General features: G+C 35.9%; 1 protein-coding gene and 1 pseudogene across 2 annotated transcripts; one reads left to right on the top strand and one right to left on the bottom strand.

The window, feature by feature from the left end:
• Positions 1 to 3,282: 3,282 nt before the first annotated feature.
• LOC112293023 (ent-kaurene synthase CPS/KS, chloroplastic pseudogene) lies at positions 3,283 to 4,649 on the bottom strand (annotated as a pseudogene).
• A 10,216-nt stretch (positions 4,650 to 14,865) lies between these two features.
• Positions 14,866 to 23,479, top strand: LOC112293620 (uncharacterized). Of its 2 annotated transcripts, none has more exons than XM_090256771.1 (14): positions 14,866 to 15,543; positions 15,715 to 15,824; positions 15,964 to 16,364; positions 16,500 to 16,644; positions 16,998 to 17,253; positions 17,374 to 17,616; positions 17,778 to 17,920; positions 18,325 to 18,497; positions 18,697 to 18,856; positions 19,141 to 19,375; positions 19,620 to 19,872; positions 20,028 to 21,383; positions 21,547 to 21,608; positions 22,287 to 23,479. In XM_090256771.1, the coding sequence occupies exons 1-12, from the start codon at positions 15,374 to 15,376 to the stop codon at positions 21,213 to 21,215; spliced, it is 3,477 nt and encodes a 1,158-aa protein (XP_090112897.1). In that variant the 5' UTR covers positions 14,866 to 15,373; the 3' UTR covers positions 21,216 to 21,383; positions 21,547 to 21,608; positions 22,287 to 23,479. The 2 variants fall into 2 exon arrangements, with proteins under 2 accessions (XP_090112897.1, XP_024399036.1); XM_024543268.3 differs by lacking the exon at positions 22,287 to 23,479 and having other exon boundaries at positions 14,919 to 15,083; positions 15,324 to 15,543; positions 21,547 to 22,019.
• Positions 23,480 to 23,825: the final 346 nt, after the last annotated feature.

The following is a 23,825-nucleotide window of genomic DNA, read 5'->3' on the forward strand; positions in this document are numbered from 1 at the left end:
GCTTTCTTCGTAGTCTAGTATCAATGTATTTAAAATCAAACATGAATATGTTATATCCTATTATAACATCCGGATTTATTTCTTTAATAAGAAAGAAATATGCTTCTATTAGATCCCTCTCTTCTATATATATATCTACATATGTGGATTTTAGATTGATAGAGGATAAACACAAAAACCTAAGGCTACTAAAACTACCACTATTTTTGTATTTTTCTAGAGAGATTTTATTTATTATACAAATCTAGTCATAATCTCTTAATGATAATATTTATTATTTCATACATTAATTAATATAGAAATAAAATTTTAATAACTTATTTAATTACTTAAGATTTTTTTAAAAAATTATTAACATAATTTTTATAAAATAACTAATTTTTGTATTGACATTGTTTAGATCTGTTATAACTTTGAAATTTTTGAATTTTTGAAACAAAAAACTATATGTAGTCTAATAGTTTACTGCAAATATTATTATTTTTTATAATCCAAATTATAATTAAAATATAAAAACTAACAAAAACTTCAAACTATAATTAATTATAAAGTATAATCTAAATCTTTTTTTCATCCTTAATGATGTACTTTTTAATTTTAAGCTGAATCTCAATATATTTTCTAATGTATATCTAACCAAAAATTAACTTTAGCATAAATACAAGTCCAATTTAAGTCTTGATTCTAATCTTGTATTGAATTTTAAAAATTAAACTTAAACTTTGATAAAAATCTAATTTTTTATTATTAATCATAATTCTTAGTCCTAAAAAGTAAAAAAAGAATCAAAATACTTTAAATGATCTTTATGTAATTTAATTTTAATTTTAAATCTTAATTGAACCATGATCCTAAATTTTACGAAAAGTACGGATTTAAATATAATTTTAAATTTTAATAATAACTTTTAAAAAATAAACATTTTTTAAACTTTAAGTATTATTTTTTCTATATTGAATCTAATTTTAAATAAATCTAAATTTATTTTATATATTAATTACAAGAAGAAAATTAAATATTTAACTTTTAAACTTACATATTAAATTGTCAAATCTAAATTCCAACCCAAATTCTAACATAAATTATAATCTCAAGAATAGTTAAATTAATAATAAATTACATTCTTATATTTAATATTTAATAATTAAAATTTTAATTTAGTTATAATAAAAAATCAATAAAATCTTTAAAAGTAAAATATTAAAAAAATTTATATATTTATTATAAATATTTTAAAAAAGAATTTTGGATTCACACTTAGCTATTTTTTTCGTTTATCAAAATTTATTTTATGATTTCAATTCACTAAATTCTATCTTAATACAACCAATATTTTTAATTTTACTTTTTAATAAATTTATAGTAAAAGTACTAAGAATTCCTACTTTTAAGTTTGTTGTTTTAAACTACCTAAAACATAATCTTTTTATCTAAAAATGAACTAAAAATATGTTTTTAATTCTAGGTATAATTAAATTCATATATTTAGAAATTTAAACCATTAATATTAAACCTTTAAAAAAAACTTTTTAATATGGACTTACTATCAATCAAAGAAAGAACAAAGAACATTTGAGCTTTCCAAAGTTTAATATATAAGTGACTAGAATCTAATAGAAGAATAGTCGATTTCTATTCTTTAATCTTGAATATTTTAATTTAAATCTATCCTTTTAATAGTTATAAAATTAATTTTAATAACTAAAACTAATGTCTATTGTTATTGATAATCAAACTAACTTCACTATCATACATAAAATAAAATTGTTAATGCTATAATTAACTATAAAAATATTTCAATTCATGTTTATATATATATATATATATATATATATATATGTATGTATTTCTAAGAATAATAATAATAAATCTAATTTAATATATTTTTACTATTTTAAATAGCCTTTTAATTTCAAAAAATATTTTTTATATTTAGATTTATAAAAATAAACTAAAACTACTATAATTTATTTTATTACATATTTATTTTTAATCTCAAGTATTTCAGTTTTTTTACTATATATGTATTTTAATTATGTACATAAATTACTTCTAGTTGAAACATGATTCTCTTATAATTTATTTTTTAAAATAATAATATTTATTAAATTAATATTTTAAATTTATAATTTAGTTATAGTATTTTTAAAGTTGTATAATAGAAAAAAAAAGGTTTTACGATCTAAAATAATAACTTGAGTATACTTGAAAATCTAAAGTAATACAATTGATTTATTGTTAATGTAAAAACTTTAAAATCAAGTGATTAAATTATTAAAATTTTAAATACAACATAAATATTAAAAACTATATACATTTAAGAGTCTATCTTATATTTTATATAAAAATTGTTAACTAAGTATTATCTTGTGATATAGTTATAAATCATAATTTTAAATAAATTATATATTTTTTAAAAAAATTAAGTTTTATGATATTACTCTTATATACATGTGTTCTTATTATTATAATAGATAATTTTTGATTTTATAGAATTTCTTAGTTCTTCACTTGATTAACCAAAAAAATACAAAGTGATCTATTAATCATCTATTATTTACTCTTAAATAAGCTAAAATTATATAATAATCTATTAAAGCAACACAAGTTTTTTTGTAGTGAAGTACTTGAAATACATAAAACATACCTTACAAAGACATTACAATTATGGTGAGTTTTTAGAGGATGTGTCTATTTAATGTTGTATTACATATTTTATAATATTCATGTTTGTTATTGTAAAATTTTAGAAATCCTTAAATCAATTTCTTTTATTATGCTTAAATAAAATATTATAATATTACAACATGATTAGAAATTATTTTGGTAAAAATATTATATTATAGTCCTAACTTATATCCACAATAATCAATAATTTCCAAAATACTTTTATAGTATTAATTATTAGAAATACTAATCGTAATAGAATAATTCAACTTCTATATTTTATAAGCATTTTGTCACCAACTCATATATCTACAAGTACACAAGCATTGTTTGAGATGCTTCTTATTTTATTGTACATTGGTAATATTTTTTTAAAAAAAATAGTACATATATAAATATATATATATATATATATATATATATAAGTTTGATAAAATATCACACATGCCCCTTGAAATTTCCCGAAATATTAAAAATACCCCTCAATTCTTCATAATAGCATTTTGTGATAATTCCAAAAAATGCCCTTTGGAGTGATAACCTGTCTAATGCCAGTTTTTTTGGGTTTGAATTGGGGCCCAGAGCGGCACTTTTCCACACGCCCTGGACCCTGCACTAAATAAACGCATATCTTTACTGAAATTGTCCCTTCTTCACAGCTGGGGCTCATCACTGCTGAGGCTCGGTGAGCACTAACGATCACTGGGACAAAACCCAACAAGGGATCAACTCCTTCCGCATCTCACTCTCCCTGTCCCGATCCGGTAGACTGGTGTAAGAGGAAGAGCCGTGGACAGATGCGACCACGCAGCAGCAGCCTGCGAACTCACAGTTCATCCAGAAAAAACCTTTGCTGCAAAGTGCTCCAAGTCAAGGTAGGACAAACCCGTTGATGAGCTTGGGATTCCACGTCCTCACAACCTGCACAAAATCCCGAAGCTCGTCCACGTATGTACCAACGTTGAAGTAGTCTTTTAGAACGGTGGTGAGCACTCAACAACGTGCCCAAACGAGCCTCACCGGCACCATTTTGGGCTCAAACATTGTTGCAGCGCCTGCGAAGTAGCACTCGATGGATTTTTGTCTAGCACAGTCGAGGTCTTTGAATTTGCAGCTAGCATTCCATTTGATGACATGCTCGAGCTCCTTCTCGTGAAGAGCTTGGCACATGTTGAAGTTGGCTTTGGCCAATTTGAGAAACACTTTGTTGGAGATGGCCGGCATTCTATAGAGCGACTTGTCGATCCAGATAACATCAGTACCATATTGGTTCAAGTAGGTGCAATGCTCAAGACAAGGAAGGCTAGTACACCAGGGGAATGTGAGATTGTACTCCTCCTCGATTGCTAGATCCTTTGTGAGTATCCACTAGTCAAAGCATTCATTGTTTTCATGCTTAGTTTTCTAAAAGCTTCTTGAAAAGCTTCTGACTTTTTTAAGGAGTGTTTCCTTTGGAAACAGCGTTTGCAATGCTCGGCTGAGGTTGAACATTCCCGTGACGGTTTGGCTAGACTGGTCGGCGAAGCAGAAGAACTCACCATCTTTGAAAAACTGTCTGAAGCAGTCTTCCTTGACGTCGAATCCGTGTGTGCGGAGAAGGCGGAAGGCCATTGCCGTGTCATCCACGTCCTGCACAGTTGAATTGCTGGCCCAGCCAATACCACAATTCTTCTAGTATCTGCACGCAGAAAGAGTCGTGACAAAGAATAAGTTCAAGACAAAATTTCAATCGTTGAGTCCGAACATCACAAGATGAAGACGTTGAGTGGCACACTCCAATTCAAATCTGTCATGGATAAAAGGCATACTGGTATACATATTGTAGGCACTGTCTAACTTCTCGCTCAAAGTGGCGGGTTATTCCCAGCCTTTGTAGGCGGTCTACTGTCCACAGACGCTCGAAGAGATGAATGGGGTACACGTTTAGACAAGCGTGGTCAAACATGATGAGGAGCTCGTTTAAGTAGTCGAAGCACTTGGCATCTTTTGTATACATAAGGGCGCATGTAGTGGATGTTGGTGAATACAAGAAAGCTATTCTCGGACTGTAGCTGGAGGGGCTTGTTCCAATCTACTTTTCGGTTAAGGCCTTCCGGAGAATGCAGCAAAGTGGTGGGGTACTAATGCACCATCGCCAAAGGAATCCTGCTCAAATCAATCATAAAAAATATCTATGCTCCCAATTCATTGAATGCAAATGAGAACACGTTTTGCAGTCGTAGCAGATTTGCTCATTCAGCAGCGCTTCTATAGTTGCCTGGACATTCACTATAATTCTGCAATGACATTTTGAAAGTTAGGAGCTGGTGAAACAGGACGGCTCACTTTTTCATCTTCTTCTCTATTTCAGCCGCGATAGTGGCATCATATGGTAAATCCAGTTCCAATGCCTCGGCAGCTTTCATTATTGCTGGGAAAAATATCCCAAATCCAATGGGCATGTGATAGGCGTCGTCTTTCTCCAGTTTGTAGATGGATTGCAGAAACTGGACTTTTGGATAGATTCAACACCTAATATACTTCAGAGGTGCAAAAACAGTGTTTTAATGTGTGGACGGAAGAGCACGTATGTTGGAGGATTATTGGAGGATTCTGGATGGGCTGTGAGTTTGCAGGCTGCTGCTGCGTGGTTGCAACTGTCCACGGCTCTTCCTCTTACACCAGTCTTTCGGATCGGGACAGGCAGAGTGAGTTGCGGAAGGAGTTGATCCCTTGTTGGGTTTTGTCCAAGTGATCGTTAGTGCTCACCGAGCCTCAGCAGTGAAGAGCCCCAGCTGTGAAGAAGGGACAATTTGCTAAGTGTAAAGATAGGCGTTTATTTAGTGCGGGGCCCAAGCAGTGCAAAAAAGTATCGCTTCGGGCCCCAGTTCAAATTAAAAAAAAACTGGAATTAGACAGGTTATCACTCCAAAGGGCATTTTTGCAATTATCACAAAATGTAGGGGTAGATTTGCTATCATCAAGAATTGAGGGGTATTTTTAATATTTTGGAAAATTTCAAGGGCATGCGTGATATTTTCCCTATAAGTTCTTAGTACCAAAATTTCAAAGGTCTTTCCTAACATGTCTTTAGCTTTGTTTATGATAGGTATATATTTAGTATTTTTTTTTTTTTGAAATGCTTCTCTTCTAATTACAAAAACATTTTCACAAGATATAGATGGCTTTCAATATATTATTTATCTATGCACTTCTACATTTTCTTATATTACATAACTTTGATACTTTGCATCTACTTCTTTTAAAAACATCTTGGATTATTTTTATTTTATCACTTGGCATTGAAAGTTTAATGATTCTTTTGTTTTGAATCACATGATCTTTACTTAAGGCCAATGTCAAAATTTCCTATAAGCTATTGTTAGGGACATAGTCCTTAGAACCTTCTAGAAGCAAGTCTCTGGAACCTTCTAGAAGCAAGTCTCTGGAACCTTCTAGAAGCTTCCTAGTTGATCGAAGTTGCTTGAGAAGCTTCCTAGTTGGTAGAAGATGTTAGAGACATAGTCCTTAGAACCTTTTAGAGACAAGTTTTTAGAACCTTCTAGAAGCAAGTCTCTAGAAGCTTCTAAAAGCTTCTCAGTTGGTGGAAGTTACTTGAGAAGTTTCCTAAATAGGAGTATATATTGGAATCGAGGCTGAAGAGTTCTTCAGTCTCGACAACACATCTCTTGGAGCTCTAGCTCATCTCTCTAGTGTTCTTGTATTCATCCGATTAATCTAGTTCTTGCCAAATCTTCTTGAACTTCTTGTTAGATCTTGAGCCTGTATTTCTGTGACCGTGACAATTTCTATATTTGTGACAGTTTGTCGAGACTGAACTCACCTTAGATATCACAGCTAGTTTCTTCCTCGTTAGAGTGTGGATTATCCCTCTACTTGAAGGTGTACTAGCATTTTAGAGATTGCGGATTACCCTCCTCTAAACTGATACTTCTTTTGTTATAATATTGGAGTCTTATTCTTCTTGGAGAGTAGATTATTCCTTTTCTTAAAGCTCTTAAGGTGTTTTAGAGGTTACAAAGTACCCTCTTCTAAACCAATATTGTCTTCTTGTAGAGTCATTTCTGTCCTTCTCTTAGAATAGCTGGAGGCCAAAACATTAATATGACGAAAAGTTTGGAGTCCAAGTTGGATGCTATTATGAATGCCCTCGCTACATTATCACAAAGAACTGCAGAGATTGAAGGAGTTGTGGCAAGGCTTCATAATGATAGAGCATCTGGGATGGCACAATCTAGGTTGCACCAGCCTCAAACTTCTACACTTGGAGAAACAACTTTGCCTCAGGTTCGACAAGCACTGCTATTTCTACAACATAAGGAGCCCCGAGTTAGCCTTCCGGATAAGTTCGATGGTACACGTTCCAAGTTTCGATGATTCGTCAATCAAATCAGGTTGATAATAGTTTTACAGCCTGAACGCTATCCAACGGAGGAGTCACGTGTTGGACTTATTAGAACCTTACTTACAGGGCAAGCTCTATCATAGTTTGCTCCTTTGTTTGAGAAACGATCGTCTATACTAAATAACTTTGAAACCTTTTTGGAGGCGTTTGCGGAAGCATTTGGTGAACACGATAAGGTTCGATGGGCTACAACAAAGATCCGGTCACTACGACAAGGGATGCGCTCTACATCAGTCTATGCATCAGATTTCACGCAATTAGTATGCGACATCAATTGGGACAAAGAAGCATTGATGAGTCAATTCTGTTGGGGTTTAAGGGACAATGTGAAGGATTTGCTGTTAACTCTTCTTGATCAACGAATGCTCAACAAAGCTATTAGCCAAGTTGTGAAGTGCGATAACTACCTATTCCAATGTCACCAAGACCAATGTTCAAGACAACATATGGTTCGCCACGCCCCAATTATGTTGACAAGCAATGTGAATTCACATTCCAAGGTAGAAGACATGCAAATTAATGTGGTACGTGTCAAATCCCTTACTCTAGAAGAAAAAAAAAGCAACGTATGGAAGAAGGTCTATGCTCATATTGCGGTGAAGAAGGCCACAAAGTTGGAAACTGCCCCAAAAAGTAAAATTGACGCATTGTCAGGACCAAGGGCGCATTTGTTCAGGAAAATGAGGATGCCTAGCCACAACAGGAACTGTGTGGCTGGACAGTGAAATATCGCAACAACAACCAGGTTCCTTTCTTTTCACTCAACCTGCCCTTTGTTTTACAATCCCTTTGTTTATTGGCCCCCAAAAACTGAGAAGCTTAGCATTATTAGATTCAAGAGCATCTGCTTGTTTCTTAAACGAAGAATTTACGAAGCGTCATTAGATCCCTTTAGTACAAAAATCCAAACTTGTTCACGTTGAGGTCATAGATGGATGACCTTTATTGTCTGGTAGTGTCACCCATGAATCACAACCTATAGAAGTGACGTTTAAGGGCCATAGTAGTCATATTATTTTCAATATTATTAGAATCCCATCAAATCCTATTATTCTTGGTCTTTCCTAGTTGGAAAAGCATAACCCATCCTTAGATTGGAGGTTGCAAAAGATGTCCTTTCCCACAAAACCATCTAAGAGCAAGCCTAGTAGAAAACCCCGAATAGAAAAACCCTTATTCATTAGAGCAAGAGCGTTTGTAAGATCGTCCAAGGAAGGCACACCGTTTGTCATATATGCAGCTCCAACTACCGGAGAGAAGATCTCGACAGCAAGTATACCGGAGCAATATAAGGATTTTAAAGACGTATTTCAAAAGAAAAATATCGACATGCTACTGAAACACCGACAATATGATTGTGCCATAGACTTATAAGAAGGAGCACAACTGCCTTTTCGCCTAATCTACAATCTATCGCAAATGGAGTTGGCGGAGTTGCAGAAGCACATCGACAAGAATCTAACCAAGAACTTCATCCGTCACTCAAAATCGTCAACTGGGGCACCCATCTTATTTGTGAAGAAGAAAGATGGCTCGTTGCAGATGTGCGTGGACTATCAAGGCCTCAACAAGATAACAAAGAAGAATTGTTACCTGTTACCCTTGATTTTTGGTCTCTTAGAATAACTTGGACGTGCAAGGATCTTTACAAAAATTGATCTAAGGGGAGCTTATAACCTCATACGAATCAAGGAAGGAGATGAGTGGAAGACAACATTCCCTACAAGGTATGGCCATTTTGAGTATAATGTCATGCCTTTTGGTCTTATCAATGCTCCAGCGGTCTTTCAACATATAACGAATGACATTTTTCGGGAGCACCTTGATGATTTTGTTGTTATTTACTTAGATGATATTCTGATATTCTCCAAAAACGAGGAAGAGCATGAAAAGCACGTTCGTTTGGTCTTGGAAAAACTATGCGAGTGAGGACTATATGCTAAGTTAGAGAAGTGTTTATTTCACGACATGGAGATGGAATTATTGGGGTTCATTGCGACTATGGAAGGCTTGAAGATGGACTCCAAGAAGGTGGAAGCAAATGTGTCCTAGGAGGTTTTGAAGACGGTTAGAGACGTACAATGCTTTCTTGGTTTTGCTAACTTCTATCGGATCTTCATGAAGAATTACTTTGAAGTTGCTGCTCCTCTCACTCGGTTGACATGCAAGGACAAGCTGGAATGGGGACCTCTAGCAGAGAAGGCATTTCAAGACTTGAAGATGGCATTTACTACGGCTCCAATCTTGGTACATCTAGACTTTACAAAGGCCTTCTATTTAGAAACTGATGCTTCGGATTTTGCTTTGGGAGTTGTACTTTCATAAATCGGAGAAGACAAGAAGCTCCATCCAGTTACATTCTATTCTCAAAATTTCTCTGCTACTGAAATCAATTATGAGATCCACGATAAGGAACTTCTTGCTATAGTGGATTCTTTCCAAGAATGGCGTCACTTTCTTGAAGGAGCTGTACACCCGATGATCGTATTTACAGATCACAAGAATTTGGAGTATTTCATGTTGGCTCGAGTTCTAAATCGATGTCAAGCTCGATGGAGTATGTTACTATCTAGGTTCGATTTTGTTATCACTTATCGACCTACAAAGCAGCAAAGATTATCCGATGCCTTATCGAGGAGATTGTATCTTATACCAAAGGCTGGAGAAGCAGTGTTTGATCAACAATGTACGACATTGTTGAAGCCAGAGCAATTTCGGCTTTGCGCTACTATTGTGCCAATTGATGCTGACTTCCTAAACCAAGTATGTGCCGTGACCATTGAAGAATCAGTAGCCATTGATATCAAGTAACGTACCAATGACGACAAGTTCAAGGTGGAGGAAGATCTTTTATACTTTGAGCAGCGGTTGTATATTTCAAAAGGACTAACACGACTTTGAATTCTTCAATCTCGCCACGATTTTCCAACTGTGGAACATTTTAGATTCAATAAGACCTTGGAGCTTATTTCTCGAGATTTTTGGTGGCCCCAAATGTGGAAGGATGTGAAAGATTTTTTTCTCTCCTACGACATCTGTTCAAGATCCAAGAATCCTCGGCATTGCCCTTATGAACTTCTATAGCCATTGCCGATTCCACGTCGACTATGGTCTTCACTTTCCTAACCACGAGTTCGAGCGTACTTAGGATGGTCAACTAGAAGGCATGTTTGCAGGATAATTTCACAATGAGGACACGGAAGTTCATGCTTGGTCAGAAGTCGAAGGCGTGGGCGACTACCGTTGGCTTCAAGGACCGATGAACCACTTGCCTTGTGAACAACAGTTGGAGTTCATAGCAGATGTTATATGACAGATCTTCATTTTCTTGCATTGGTACTGATTAACAACAACATTGCTTCTTAGAGACCTCGAAGCTAAAAGAGAGGATGATGTTAGAGACATAGTCCTTAGAACCTTCTAGAGACAAGTTTCTAGAACCTTCTAGAAACAAGTCTTTAGAACCTTCTAGAAGCTTCCTAGTTGATCGAAGTTGCTTGAGAAGCTTTCTAATTGGTAGAAGATGTTAGGGACATAGTCCTTAGAACCTTCTAGAGATAAGTTTCTAGAACCTTCTAGAAGCAAGTCTCTAAAACCTTCTAGAAGCTTCCCAATTGGTAGAAGTTATTTGAGAAGTTTCCTAAATAGGAGTATATATTGGAATCGTGGCTGAAGAGTTCTTTAGTCTCGACAACACATCTCTTGGAGCTTTAGCTCACCTCTATAGTGTTCTTGTATTCATCTGATTCATCTAGTTCTTGCCAAATCTTCTTGAACTTCTTGTTAGATCTCGAGCCTGTATTTCTCTGTTCGTGACAATTTTTGTGTCCGTGACAGCTATCTTATTCTAAGGTAGAAAATATGTTGAAACTATTTATAAAATAATAAGATACTCCTGAGTCAAGCACCCATTTGTGATCCAAAGATGTATCCACAAAGAAAACAATTATAATTGTTTCAATGTCTTCGTCTGTGATAGACATGAATAATGAATTGTTTCTTGAAAAATTATATATTAAGTAGACTTCTATAGGTCACTTTAAAAAATATCTATAAGTTTTTTGAAAGTTTGAAAGGAGTAATGCTGGAATAGTGCATACCTTTACAAAGTGCTTTGATTCACCACATTAATTACACAAGCTTTGTTCTAGTCATTTATAGTTGGAAAAAAAATCCATTTCTTTTCTAAAAATTATTGTAAGCTCCCCTACTAAGATGTGAAAAACATCTTTTCTGGATGATGTTTTGGATTTGTATAATGAAAGCTCCCCCTTACAAGGATCCTTGTCAAAGTTTTACATTGATTTCTGTAAGATGTAGCTTACTAAATAACTTAGAGATGATTGAAATTGCCCTTTTATTCTAAATAATATGTACAAACTGATCAAAATAAGATACAAGATGTGTGAAGAACTTGTAGACTATCATAACATCATTGATCTATTGGTTTTTGGCTTAAAGTTCTTTCAATAAGTTGTAAATCAGTTACATGAATGCTAGAACATCTATGTTGTTTGACATATGAGATGTTGACCACTTGTTTCAAAATACTATGATGTCAGCAAGTGTATGTATTTGATAAAGTTCTTATATTTTTATCCATGTCTTTTTGAGGTTCTTTAGATCCAAAATAAAGACTTGAAGTTCTTTTATCAAGGATAGGTTGAGTATGCCTAGAATTTGCCTTTTTCTCTTGTGCCAGAGATCTAATTCTTTGCATATTGATATTGAATTGTTAGTTCATTCTTCCGCCACTATTTTCAATTTTTTTGCTCTAAAATTGCTACTACTTGTTCCTTCAATTTCTTCATTGATTGATTCAATGTATTTTAAAAAATTATTTTTCTTGATTATATAATCCATTGTCATCTTCCAAATTTTGTAGATGGCCGACAATGCTAATATCTTGTTCCTTAAAATAATAATATCTAGGGTACTTATTTATTCTAGATCTAGTTCCAAAGAATATTCAAAAAATATATTTTGTTACTTATCACATGTTACACCACTAAATATTTAGATGGTTTTCTACAATTCTTCATCTCCAAGAATACTACTATGCTTTGATACAAAGAAGGATTTCAACAAAAACTAAATCTTCACTTGACTATTAGCATTAAATAAGTATGGTTTTATATACTAATGAAATAGTAGCATCCAATAATGGAGAAACAAACACAACAACTTAGAAGGCCTAATGATTATATAATTGTAGATAAATAAAAAGGTGACATGCATAGGTTGTCTAATTGTGCAGCAAGGGTTAATAATGCCTACATAATATTATGAATATCAAGGTTTGGGGTCTTATTCTTGGAAATATTAGAAATTAGAATTTTAGCAAACCATCTAGTAATATTGATAGTACAACTTTCAAAGAAGTACATTGCTAATCTTAGCCATAAAAGCATCTCCTATATCATTAAATCCTCTAGAATTCTACCTTAGCTTCCAACACGATATTTTCATCATACTATCTACTAATGCTTTAAAAAAAAAAAAAAAAAAAAAATCATACTTATCACAAAATCACATTGCATAGTTTGCTATGCAAAGCTCCTATCCAACCACTATTAATTTGTTTTTTAGTCTAACTCACCGATTAGTGCATGTAGTAGCTATCTACAACAAATCTAGGATCTACTTCTTTTTCTTGTGTTGCTCCTTCTAGTAGCTTTTTTTGTGACTTTTTAGATTTGTTTTAATTTAGATAGAAAATTTCTATTGTAAATCATTTTATAGCCTTTTGTCACAAATATACTAAATAGAAGATCAAATGAGAGGTTGAATAAAAGTATTTTAATAAGAAAGCTAACAAAAACTTGATTAAACTAGTTGAATACAAGATCAACCCCAAAAAAGATAAGCTAGAGCTTCAAGAGATGTATTGTCAAGATTGAGGATCCCTTTAGCCTCAACTCCTATGTATATTAGGTATCAGAAAGCTCCTTAAGAAATTTCTATGTTGCTTAAAGATGAAGCAATTCTAAGAAGCTTCTTAGACAACTTCCTTAATTCTAGTAGAATGTTTTGGAATCTACTAAAATATTCTAAGAACCTTTTAGAACCTTCTAAAAATATTTTAGAAATCTTTTTAGGATCTTTTGGAACCTTTTAGAACTTAATAAAAAATTCCTAAAATATTCCTAAAATCTTCATGTTCAATGTCCATAACACCTTTAAGAATAGATTAGAAGTGAGTATTGTCTTAATTTTTTTAAATTTAAGCATATTTATTATTGAGACATCCTTTGTTGTTCAAAAAGTTATAAGTCTACGTAGACTTTTTATAATTTATTCTAATTTAAAACATATAAAAATTAGATAATGATAATTTCATATCTTAAAGATTTCTAAATAAAAATTAATTCATTTAGTAGCAATTTTAGACTTACATTATAAATCTAGTTTTTACAATCAACTTAAATAAATTATTCAATTAAGATCTAACTATTTTATTTTATATTTTACATAAATTAGTAATTTTTAACTTTATCTTGTTAATGTTACTAAGATTACTAAAAGAGTTGTTGTATTATGAGAAATATAATTTTGAAATATAATAGGCATTTAGTTGTAGAAGAAATATTTTTATAACTTGTTATTTTTTTTAATAGTATAGAAGTTAAAAATGCTTTAAAACATTGATCTTTTATAATTAATTTTATTAAAAAAATAAAGATAAAAACCTTAATATCTAAATTTTTAAAAAATAAACCTAAATTTATCTTAGATTAATATTTAACATCTAAATTTAATATCTTTTTAAAATTATTCATGTCATTTAGCACTAAATATAAAATTTGGGTTTTTTATTTTTTATATCATATAATAAGATATGTGTTGTAACATTCTATTAATGTATATTTTTTATAATCACACAAGAAGTTATTTTTATTTATTTTTTAATTTTTTTCAAAAAACTATAAATTTCACCTATTACACTATATTTACAAGAATAAAATGTTAATTTATGAAAAGATTTTACACATTGCATAAGTGGATTACTTTTTGGGAATTTTGAAACTTTTCTAATCTACACTTGTTTTTTGAGATTGGCTTTGAAAATATTTTTGTAGGATTTCATGCACTTTTTAATCCTCTTTTTAGACAATTTCCTCTGCATTTCTTTAAAAGAAAAATGTTACATATTTTTATTCTTATATATATATATATATATACAAATGTAATCATACGATTAATCATATTATTTAGATTTGCTATATTGTAATAATTAAAGAATTTTTTGTTCAATTGTCACCAATTCAATATACAAAAAATTAAAAAATATATAATATAGTATTAAATTAAAAAAATTGTTCTAAAAGTAAAATTTGTAAATATATTTAAATTACCATAAAAAATTCTAATAATTTTCTTGTATCTACAAGATTCTGAATGTTAAGAACAAATAACACACTATTTAGTCTGTTCCTCCTTTGGACTTTTAACGAACAATATTCTTTTAACAATCTTAAACACCATCCACAGAAGCGTTTAGAACAATAAATTAAAAAAATAAATTTTGAAAACAAATTCACAAAAGAAAAGGAAAAATAATACACCATGCTCGAACCAAAAATAATGTAAACTGAAAATAATGTGTTTTAGTGTTTGAGGTTATTTAAAAAAAAAAAAAAAAAAAAAAAAACCATGCAACTAGAAATAGAAATTCACTTACCATCACTGATCATGCTTAAAATTATCAATTAATAAGCAAGACAGACTTGACATGCACTGGAAACAATCAATCAATCCAAGGTTTTTAGGGTTTGCGAGCTATGGTGGAGGTCGTGTGTGTTTGAATGCTTGTCGTGTGCCCAAGCCAAAGCTCGAGGACAGACAATAGATTGATGTTGTGTAGCCATGGAGAATGAGATGCTGATTTCAACGAGCATCGACGAATGTATGCAAGAAGCAAAGTAAAGCAAAGAGTCTGCACCGTGAACAAGGAGTGTTGCCCACAGCAATTCAGTTTTTGAGAATCCGTGACCTGTGGACCTGTGTCGGAGTAATCCTTCCTGCCCTTCGTGTGCACGAATTTTTTGGGAGATGGTTCGGATTTTCCTCGTATATCGCTTTGTACTTGCTGGAAATACGCTACCCTGAGCTGATGATTTCTGTGGTGTCTTGAATTGGTGATGTTTTTATGGTTATTTTCAATGGCTTTTTGTGCGATCTGGGAGCTTGTGAGGATTATGCTACCGTATGTGATTTTATTGCAAGAGATGGTGATCCGAGACCTCAGTAGATAGATGCAGGCGCCTATTGAGATTCCGGGGCTTGGAGAAGCGGCAATTGATGAGGATCGCAATGAAGCGGTCGAATTTTGCGGCGCTGCTACTTGTAGTTTCGGTGCATTGCATCTTTGGGGGTGCCGCTGACGTCGAAGATCAGGCAGTTCAGGAATCTAGCGGAGATGAGTTGCACGACAGTCCCGTATCTTGGGGATTTGAAAACTCCTTTGCGAGGTGCGAAATTGGTGCTCAAATTCCCACTGTCACAAACGCTCTCATCGTTTTCCCCTGCCCTATTCTTTGAATCCTGATGTTATAGCCAATGCTATGATAGAGTCATTGATGGTCATCATTCTTGGATGAAATGCATTTGTGTCGAAATGACAATGAAGCTGGAATTGACAGTGACAATGGCGGAGGAGCGATTGATTGTGGAGCCGCGCTCTTACAAGGGCGACGTCTTCGCCAGGAAGACCGCATTCTTTGCCTGTCCAACATTGTGCTGCCTCCACATGGTAGATCTGTCGTACTTCAAATGTTGAAATTTTACATCTTGGAGACTGTTTTCAGGAAGCGCATATTCAACTTGCGTTTTGGAATTCATTGAGAATCTGTTACCATATGAACTTCTCAGGTTGTGGAATTTGGGTGTAGGTGGTCTGGTAGATGTGAGGGTGAGCATGTACGCAGTTTTTGACGGTCACACCGGTGACGAAGCCAGTCAACTGGCATCTCAAATCCTACACAAAAGGTTTCTACATCACTTGTACAGAAGAGTTACTCCCCCGCCTCCGACAACTCATTCTAGCCATATGCTAGGATTGCCCTCTGTCGGTGGAAAAGGGAACTCGATACATCAGAAGAACAGTGATGTCAAGCTCGGTCATCGTCAAGACACTCCGATGCATGAGTCTAACGTGGCCATGGAAAACTCGACTTCAAATGCAAACATGACGAGAGCATCAGGGGATATGTTTTTGCACTCCGCTCTTGGGGTTATTTTGAAGGAGGCGCTTGACGACGCTATTGCAGATATTGAATTAAGATTTTCAGTAGTAAGCAGCAGTTCCAATCTCTCTCGAACATTTGGTGTCCTTTCAATCTAAATTCTGTTGGTTTAACATCTTGCATCCCTCAGATTGATAAGGTTTCTGAACCGATTTCTTGTTTGTTGAAATGTTTTTGGACAGGAAGCAAACGAGAGAGGCCTGCATGCAGGCAGTACCGCGTGTGTGGTCCTTCAGGTAGGCGACCACTTGTTGGTAGCCAGTCTTGGAGACTCCAAAGCAATTCTCTGTCCTGTTGCGGCTTGTTCATCGCCTCCAGATACATCAAGTATGGTCGATGGCATTAGAGGATCGTTTTTAGGATTTTGTCACTGAAATCTTGCTAAGCAATAATAACAATCATAATAATAATAATAATAATAATAATAATAATAACAACAACAACAATAATAATAATCATATCAATCATAATAATCATAATAATAATAAACGTCACAGACATGCACATCCAGATGCTTTCTTTTCTGCAGCGTTGTGTTTAAATTGTTTGTAATCGGTCTCTTCTTATTTCTCTTGAAAATACATTTTAGGCGTACGTTGGTGATGTTGAGTTTGTCAGCCTTCAGAAAAGATTGATGCTTCCTGGTCATGTTATACTCGTTTGGTCGATGGAATTTGTAGGTGACTTGCTTGAGACTAGAAGAAAGGAAGCTCTAAAACGAAGACTGAACAGAATGGATTCAAAGGCTCCTATTGCGGGTACTTGTGCGGATGGCCAGTCTATCCTCGAACTCACCAGAGATCACCATCCTGATAGAGAGGACGAGAAGCGAAGAGTTGAAGGTGCTGGGGGCTTCGTCAGTGATTATGGAGGTATACCACGTGTTAATGGGGAATTAGCAGTTTCAAGGTCAATAGGTGACCTGGCATTCAAGAAGTAAGTTCAGAAATTAAGCGACCTCGACTTGAAACTATCATTCGTTTTTGAATTGGTACAATTAGATTTCTTTGATAGTATCTACGCAACTGATTGTTTACCTCGTGGTTTTTGATGCAGATTTGGAGTCAGCGCAGAACCAGAGTGGACTGGCTGGCTCAAAATCGGTAGTAATGCCAGTCACCTCGTTGTAGCTACTGATGGTGTTTTCGAGAGGTTGACGACTCTCGAAGTTTGCAACGTCGTATCCGCTGTCATGTCAGGCACTGATGTTTCTATTGCTTTAGGTTTACCAGTAGGGATAGACCCTCCGATAGCACTACCTCCCAGAAAAGAAGAGTCGAAAGAAAAGCAGAAATCAAGGTTCGTTTTCGTGTGTATTTGTGCTAGGAAATGTCAGAACCTTTGCAAGGACGATGTTTTGTAGAGCATGAGATTTATCGCTTAGCACCTCGAAAATTCCCAGTATTTTATGCTCTTCTGTTCCTTGGAAATCATTTAACATACTGACGTATTTGCTGCAGAGCTATTGTCCCTGTTCCTCAAGGCGAATTCGGCTTTGCATCAGAAAATTCAGATGCAGATTTTGCAAAAGCTATTGTGGATGTAGCTTTCAGTTCTGGCAGCAGGGACAATCTTGCTGCAATTGTTGTTCCTCTTCGTATTGGTGAGCTAGCGATGAAAGTATAAGAAAGAAAAGCACCAGAAGAAGGAACGTCATTGAAAAGATATTGCACAAACTTAACTCTGGAAGGAAGCTTTAATGTATTATATATTACAGAGATTCAAGTCTGGATTCAATGATGACTCGTAGTTCAGTTCGGAAAACAATCTCATCTGTTCTTAGTGTATTTTCAAGTACTCAACATTTAACAATGTTGTGGTTATCATTAAGTACCAGAAATTGAGCATATTCTATTAGATCAACCCCTCACATATAAGAGACTTCATCGTGACCAACCTCCCAGTAAGTATGTGTAAACATTAACATGGTAGCTTTTTGATGAAGAGTACACATGGATGTCTTAGTAGATCTTCCGCTCACGTTGAGATGTTGTTATTATGCCTCAGGTACTACCCAAGGCCATGATTTAAAATCAGATGAAACTCACAGTAAGGGTCATGCTGCCGACAAGATGTCAGAGGTTGTGAGGACGTCTTCTCCTATTTTGATTGATGTAACTGGAAGTTTGGTGGACGGAGAATTCGGAAGAGGGAAGTCACTGCTTATTTCTGGAATGCTGGTAAATTGAGTTTCAAAACTTTTCTGAATGGTGTTTGTATATTGGTTCAGTAAGTTTTTGAGAAATAGAAATAGGTTTTACTCGTATTTTTCCTGGAGCTTTCCCGTGGATGAATCGCTCCTAAAGAGAAGTCTGAGAGTCCAACCTTGACAAGAAATACTAGCGTAAGCTCCGTTAATGTCTTGGTTGGGTTGTATAGGTGAAAGGTCTTGGAGGTGGGGACTGTTACGAGCTCATTGACACAGTTGTGGGTAGTTCTATTCTTCCATTGCGACCTGTCATTGAGTATTCTTCTACCGAAAACTTCAACGAGGCATTCAAACTCGTAGATCGACTGCCAGCAAGTGCTCATCACGGAGGTCTTCCTTTCCCTCCAGCTTTTCCATTCACAACCAAAAAGATATTAACGAAATTTAGTTCTTTGAAGGCAAATGAATTCTCTCCTTCCGCGTCACAGAGCGGTGTAGTAATAGAATTGTTGTTATCTTGCCAGATATCAGCTACCCTTACATATGTGGAAAACTAATCCTTTCGTCAATGTTGTGTACGTGAAAATATTTTGATGCTAGAAATTCACTTCTCACCTCGTATCTCTATGTTATAGATATGGTTGTGATATGGTGAATGCCTAATACGCATGCAGGGATTCCTGGCGGTCAGTTGGAAATTTATCGAGAGCATCTAATCTGCACACCAGAAGCTACAGTAGAAGGGAACGTCAAGGAGATGTGTTTACCACCTGAAGGCCTTTCACGATTTCTGAATATTTTTGGATCGATTCCATTAGACAAGCAACAATTGATGCCAAAATACTGGGATACAGAAGGTCGATCTCGAGACTCGGAACTGGTTCCACCTTACTCTGTAAACCACCACAGGTATGGCATCAGTTATTTTCAGTTAATGGATGCAACCCCGTCATCGACGAGTATCTGTCTACCTTTGAGTATGTACCCTCAAATACGTAGTTAGAATGAGGATAAAACAGGTTCCTGTCTTTTTCCAAGTGCATTCAATGTTATCGAGGTTCTAGCTTCAATAGAAGTACATCCTGTGATGACGAGTTTTGTACTTCCTATGTCCACGGATAAACCACACCCTTTGATCGTTATTCTTTACTAGATACATGTTGCAGAAGAACTTTGCACGAGGTGCTTTTGGCGAGGTATGGTTAGCCGCGAAGAGACCATGTATGAAACAAGAGATCAGAGAGTTCTCTCCCGTGCACAATGCATTTCAAGAGACCAACTTGTCTGAACCTCAAGATACTGGTCACATTCCAGGTGGCAAATTCTCCAAAAAACAACCCAATTACAACGGCTGGGCATCAGGACATTTTCGGCATGAGGACACGTTTATATTGAAAAGAATTATGGTATTTTCAAAATTCTAGGCTTCTTGTGTATTCTCCTTGTATTTTCATCATCCAGTCATGCAGCTAGTGTAGTACAACTCTATGTTCTCACTTGCTCACATATACTGGGGTTAAAATTACACAGTTCGTCAATCATGTGAAATATTGTATTACAGGTTGAGAAAGGTAGCCATGCATATCTCAGTGGCCTCCGGGAAAAGCACTTCGGAGAGACAATTCTCAACGCTACCCAAGCTATTAAAAATTCCAACGATCAGAGTTTTTCTGCTCCGGGTGCTGGCACTAACCACAAGGACGCTTACTGGAAGCCTAGTTCTTGGAATCCCAAAAAGGTGTTGGAATTCTTTAGTGCGGGCAATGTGAGCAGCCAAACAGAGGACACTGACTCTGGTCTTGACCACATAGCCCGCTACGTGGAATCTTTTGAGTGGCCAGGCGAAGAATTGTGGCTTGTTTTTCACTGCGAAGGAAAGTCCTTGTCCAGCCTCATGTACACTGTGAGCCCTGGGGTGGACGCTGAGGATGATAGGGATAGTAGGAGCTTCAAAGTTGTACAGCCATCTTCATGGTGGCGGTGGCTCAAAACAACTGAAGCAGGCAAGATGGAAATGCGTAGCATTCTACACCAGTTGCTACTGGCCGTCAAAGCTTGTCATGACCGCAACATCACTCATCGAGACATAAAACCTGAAAATATGGTAGTTAGTGGAGGTCGTGGAAGTGAGTGGCCCTCAAACCTGACGGTGCGGTTAATAGACTTCGGAAGTGCTATCGATAAATACTCTTTGGATCATTTGTATGGCTCCTCTGGTCCTTCGCAGGCGGAGCAAACAGCGGAATATGCTCCTCCAGAGGCCTCTCTCAGCCAACACTGGCTCTACTTTCACCCTGGTCAAACGCACGTCTATGACATGTGGAGCGTGGGAATTGTGGTGCTTGAACTAGTGTTAGGCACCCCGCATGTATTCCAGATTAGCGCTCGTACTCGGATTCTTCTAGAGCAACAGCTTGAAGGCATGGATGAGGCAGCCAAGAAGACAATTTTCTTACTGAGAGCTTATTTGGAGATGTGCATCTTGGTCCCACGTATCCCACCTCAGCACCATCATCATTATCAACCAGGCAGTGGTGAACAATCTGAGGAAGTGCGGTTAGCTGCCTGGAAGTGTACAGAAGAGTCGGTCATGCAGCAGATTAAGCAGCGGGACCCGCTTGGAATCGGGATGCCTGATGTCTGGGCATTTCGACTTCTTCGTGAACTGTTACAATGGTATCCTGTGGATCGGATCTCAGTTGAGGAGGCTTTAAAGCATCCTTACTTCCATCCCAGTCATCAGAGGTGATTTAAACATTCAATGGACCATCATATTGGTAACATGATTTCATATCTAGAGCCAGGGTTGGTCAAACCAATCCCTTATCAGATAGCCAACACGGAGCTCGGTTGCCTCTACAATTTGGTGGTGTTATCTCGCATGCGGTTTGCCAACGAGTAAAAAAATCTTTTTGAGGTAATTCAGTCTCTATGAGTCTCAAATATTCTGATGCCAATTTAGTGGCCGTTTGAAATGCAAGTAGATATGATGTACTGTTCTTTGAACTTCGATTTTTTTTTTTAGTGACCATCTCTATGCACCCGCAAGAATTGAAATTCGATGTGGCGCTTTCGACCAGATCTTTACACGTGCAGGGCCGATCCTTGAGAGTCCTAGGGGAGCTGCCAATGCAAATCCAAGGTGTGTGGTTCCCCGGATAGATTGTGTGCGTTGTCAGCTCAATTTCTTGCACCAACTCTCTTCCTTCAGCTTTGTGTCCCTCTTCAACCTCTTAAAATCACGCCAGGGATCATGTGCAAGCTTTTTGGACTTTTTCCAAGTCGGTTCGACAGATGGGAACAAATGAAAAAGGCTTCTATGCATTAGGTCGCCTAATTCTACTGTAAACTGGAAATGTCGCAACGGGGCTCTACCGTCAAATCAAGTTTGTTGAGATGTGAATTCACTTGTGAAATGTAACCAAGCTCTGTTGCATCGATTAAACTGGAGCGTAATTCACCCTGAAAACTTGTAGATTCGTTCTTTCAGTATGGACCCTTTGTCTTTAAGAAACAAGTACACCGTTTTGAATTTGATTAAATGTTAATGTCATGGCCATCTTTTTTCATTGAAGTTGAACAGCTTTTACCTTTTCTTCACATCAACTTTTAAATTGGAAGTGGGAATTTGACATTGAGGCCTTAATTTCCATTCAGCCCTGTTTTTTTATGATGTGAAGGCAACATCTTATGCATTGAAATATGCCCAGCTACTTGCAATTCCCATGTCGTCAGGTTGCATTTCATAGCGATTGTAGATATGCTGCTGAAATGATGAGAATATTTTTGGTTTCTTTTGGTGTGTTCCATGTGTTCTCAGAATTGAAAACCAATTGTCAAAGAAACCAAATGAGATTGGGAGCTTCTTAACTGAAGCCAAAGGCTGTTCGCCGCGGAACCCAAAGGATTTAAAAGCAGAAGAAGATGACAAGTTGTACCACTCCCTGACTTTGTTGTCGCAATCGGCGGCATGTCCTTGTGAGTATTTTTAGCCGGAGCAGTTTCGCGCTTCCTTTTGGGCTGGGAACATCGTGAGACTCTTGGCAGTAAGTTTCGAATAGTCACACTGTGCGAATGACGGGACTCTCCTATTATTATAGGAGAGCAAGATTAGTAATGTTGTTTAGCCAAAGTGTAGAGCTATTGTTCTTACGTCCTTGGATTTAGATTTCCTGGAAGTTTCGACCTTGAGCCATGTTACAGCTCCAAGCAACACGAGCATGCTTCTCAGGAGTAATTTCATATCGTGAAGGTATTCCGAGGAATTTTGCAGCAACACAGTTTTTTAAAAACCATCAAGAACTTGCTTGCGCGTAGGGCCTCGGATAAGGCCTTCGGGCGCGGTAACTAGTGGTGCAGATGACTGTGCCGGAGGAAGCGTCTGCTTCGGAGAAGGATGAGCTGTAGAGATAAACTAGCAGGAAAAAAGATATTCCAGTGATTCAGAGGACACATCTTTGTAGTACCAGCTAAGCACGGCAACGAGGTCTGTGAGGGGATATCGATGATTCAGGAGAGCAGAGGATGCAGGTCGACAGCAGGGATGTCGGCATCCACGTCAAAGGTGTCGACATCCACAGCAGCAGCGCGAGGGGGCTCATTCGGCATGAGATTTTTTTTTTTTTTTTTTTTTTTTTGTTAATCTTGAGAGGTGTGAGAGGTAACAGATATAGCAAGAAGACGAGAGCGGAGGTCGCCCTTGTGAGATTCTCTCGGTTTTTTTGTTGACCCAAGATTAGAATAGACGGGTAGATCACAAGATTGAGCAGGTGGTAGGCGAAGACTGAGCAGTGGCTTAGGAATTTTTGAGATCTAGTTAAGAGCGGTAGCAGTGATTCTGGTGTCGTTCCGAAGCTCCGACTCACATGGTTCTAGTGGTTCTACAGACGTACTGGTTGGAGCAGCATTGACTCCATACGTTGCGCAATTTGGACATTGTGATTTGGATATCGTGTATTGCTGCGAGAGCTCCTGATGCAAATGCTATATAATAAAGATGTTTAAAATTTTGAATGTCTTGGAATTAAAGAAGAAATGTACTTTTATAGACAATTTTGAAAATTATTTAATAAAATAGCTACAATATTGAAGCTTGATTTGGAAGATTGTTTAGAGTTGATTAAATTACCAAAGACAATAGAGTTTTTGATATTATTGATAGAATTTAATTTGAAATATTGTTGGAAATTGAAAAAATTGCTTAAATCAATAAGAAGCTTCAATTTTTTGGAAAATCTTAATATGTGTAGATGCTCAAAGTTGAAAACATTGCCAAATGAGTTGAACAACCTCAAATCTTTGATTACTTTAGATTTAAGTGTGTATTCATACTTGACATCATTCTTATAGAAATTGGACA

Source organism: Physcomitrium patens, chromosome 16 (genome assembly GCF_059467195.1).
Source record: "Physcomitrium patens ecotype Gransden chromosome 16, ASM5946719v1, whole genome shotgun sequence".
Taxonomy (NCBI): domain Eukaryota; kingdom Viridiplantae; phylum Streptophyta; class Bryopsida; order Funariales; family Funariaceae; genus Physcomitrium; species Physcomitrium patens.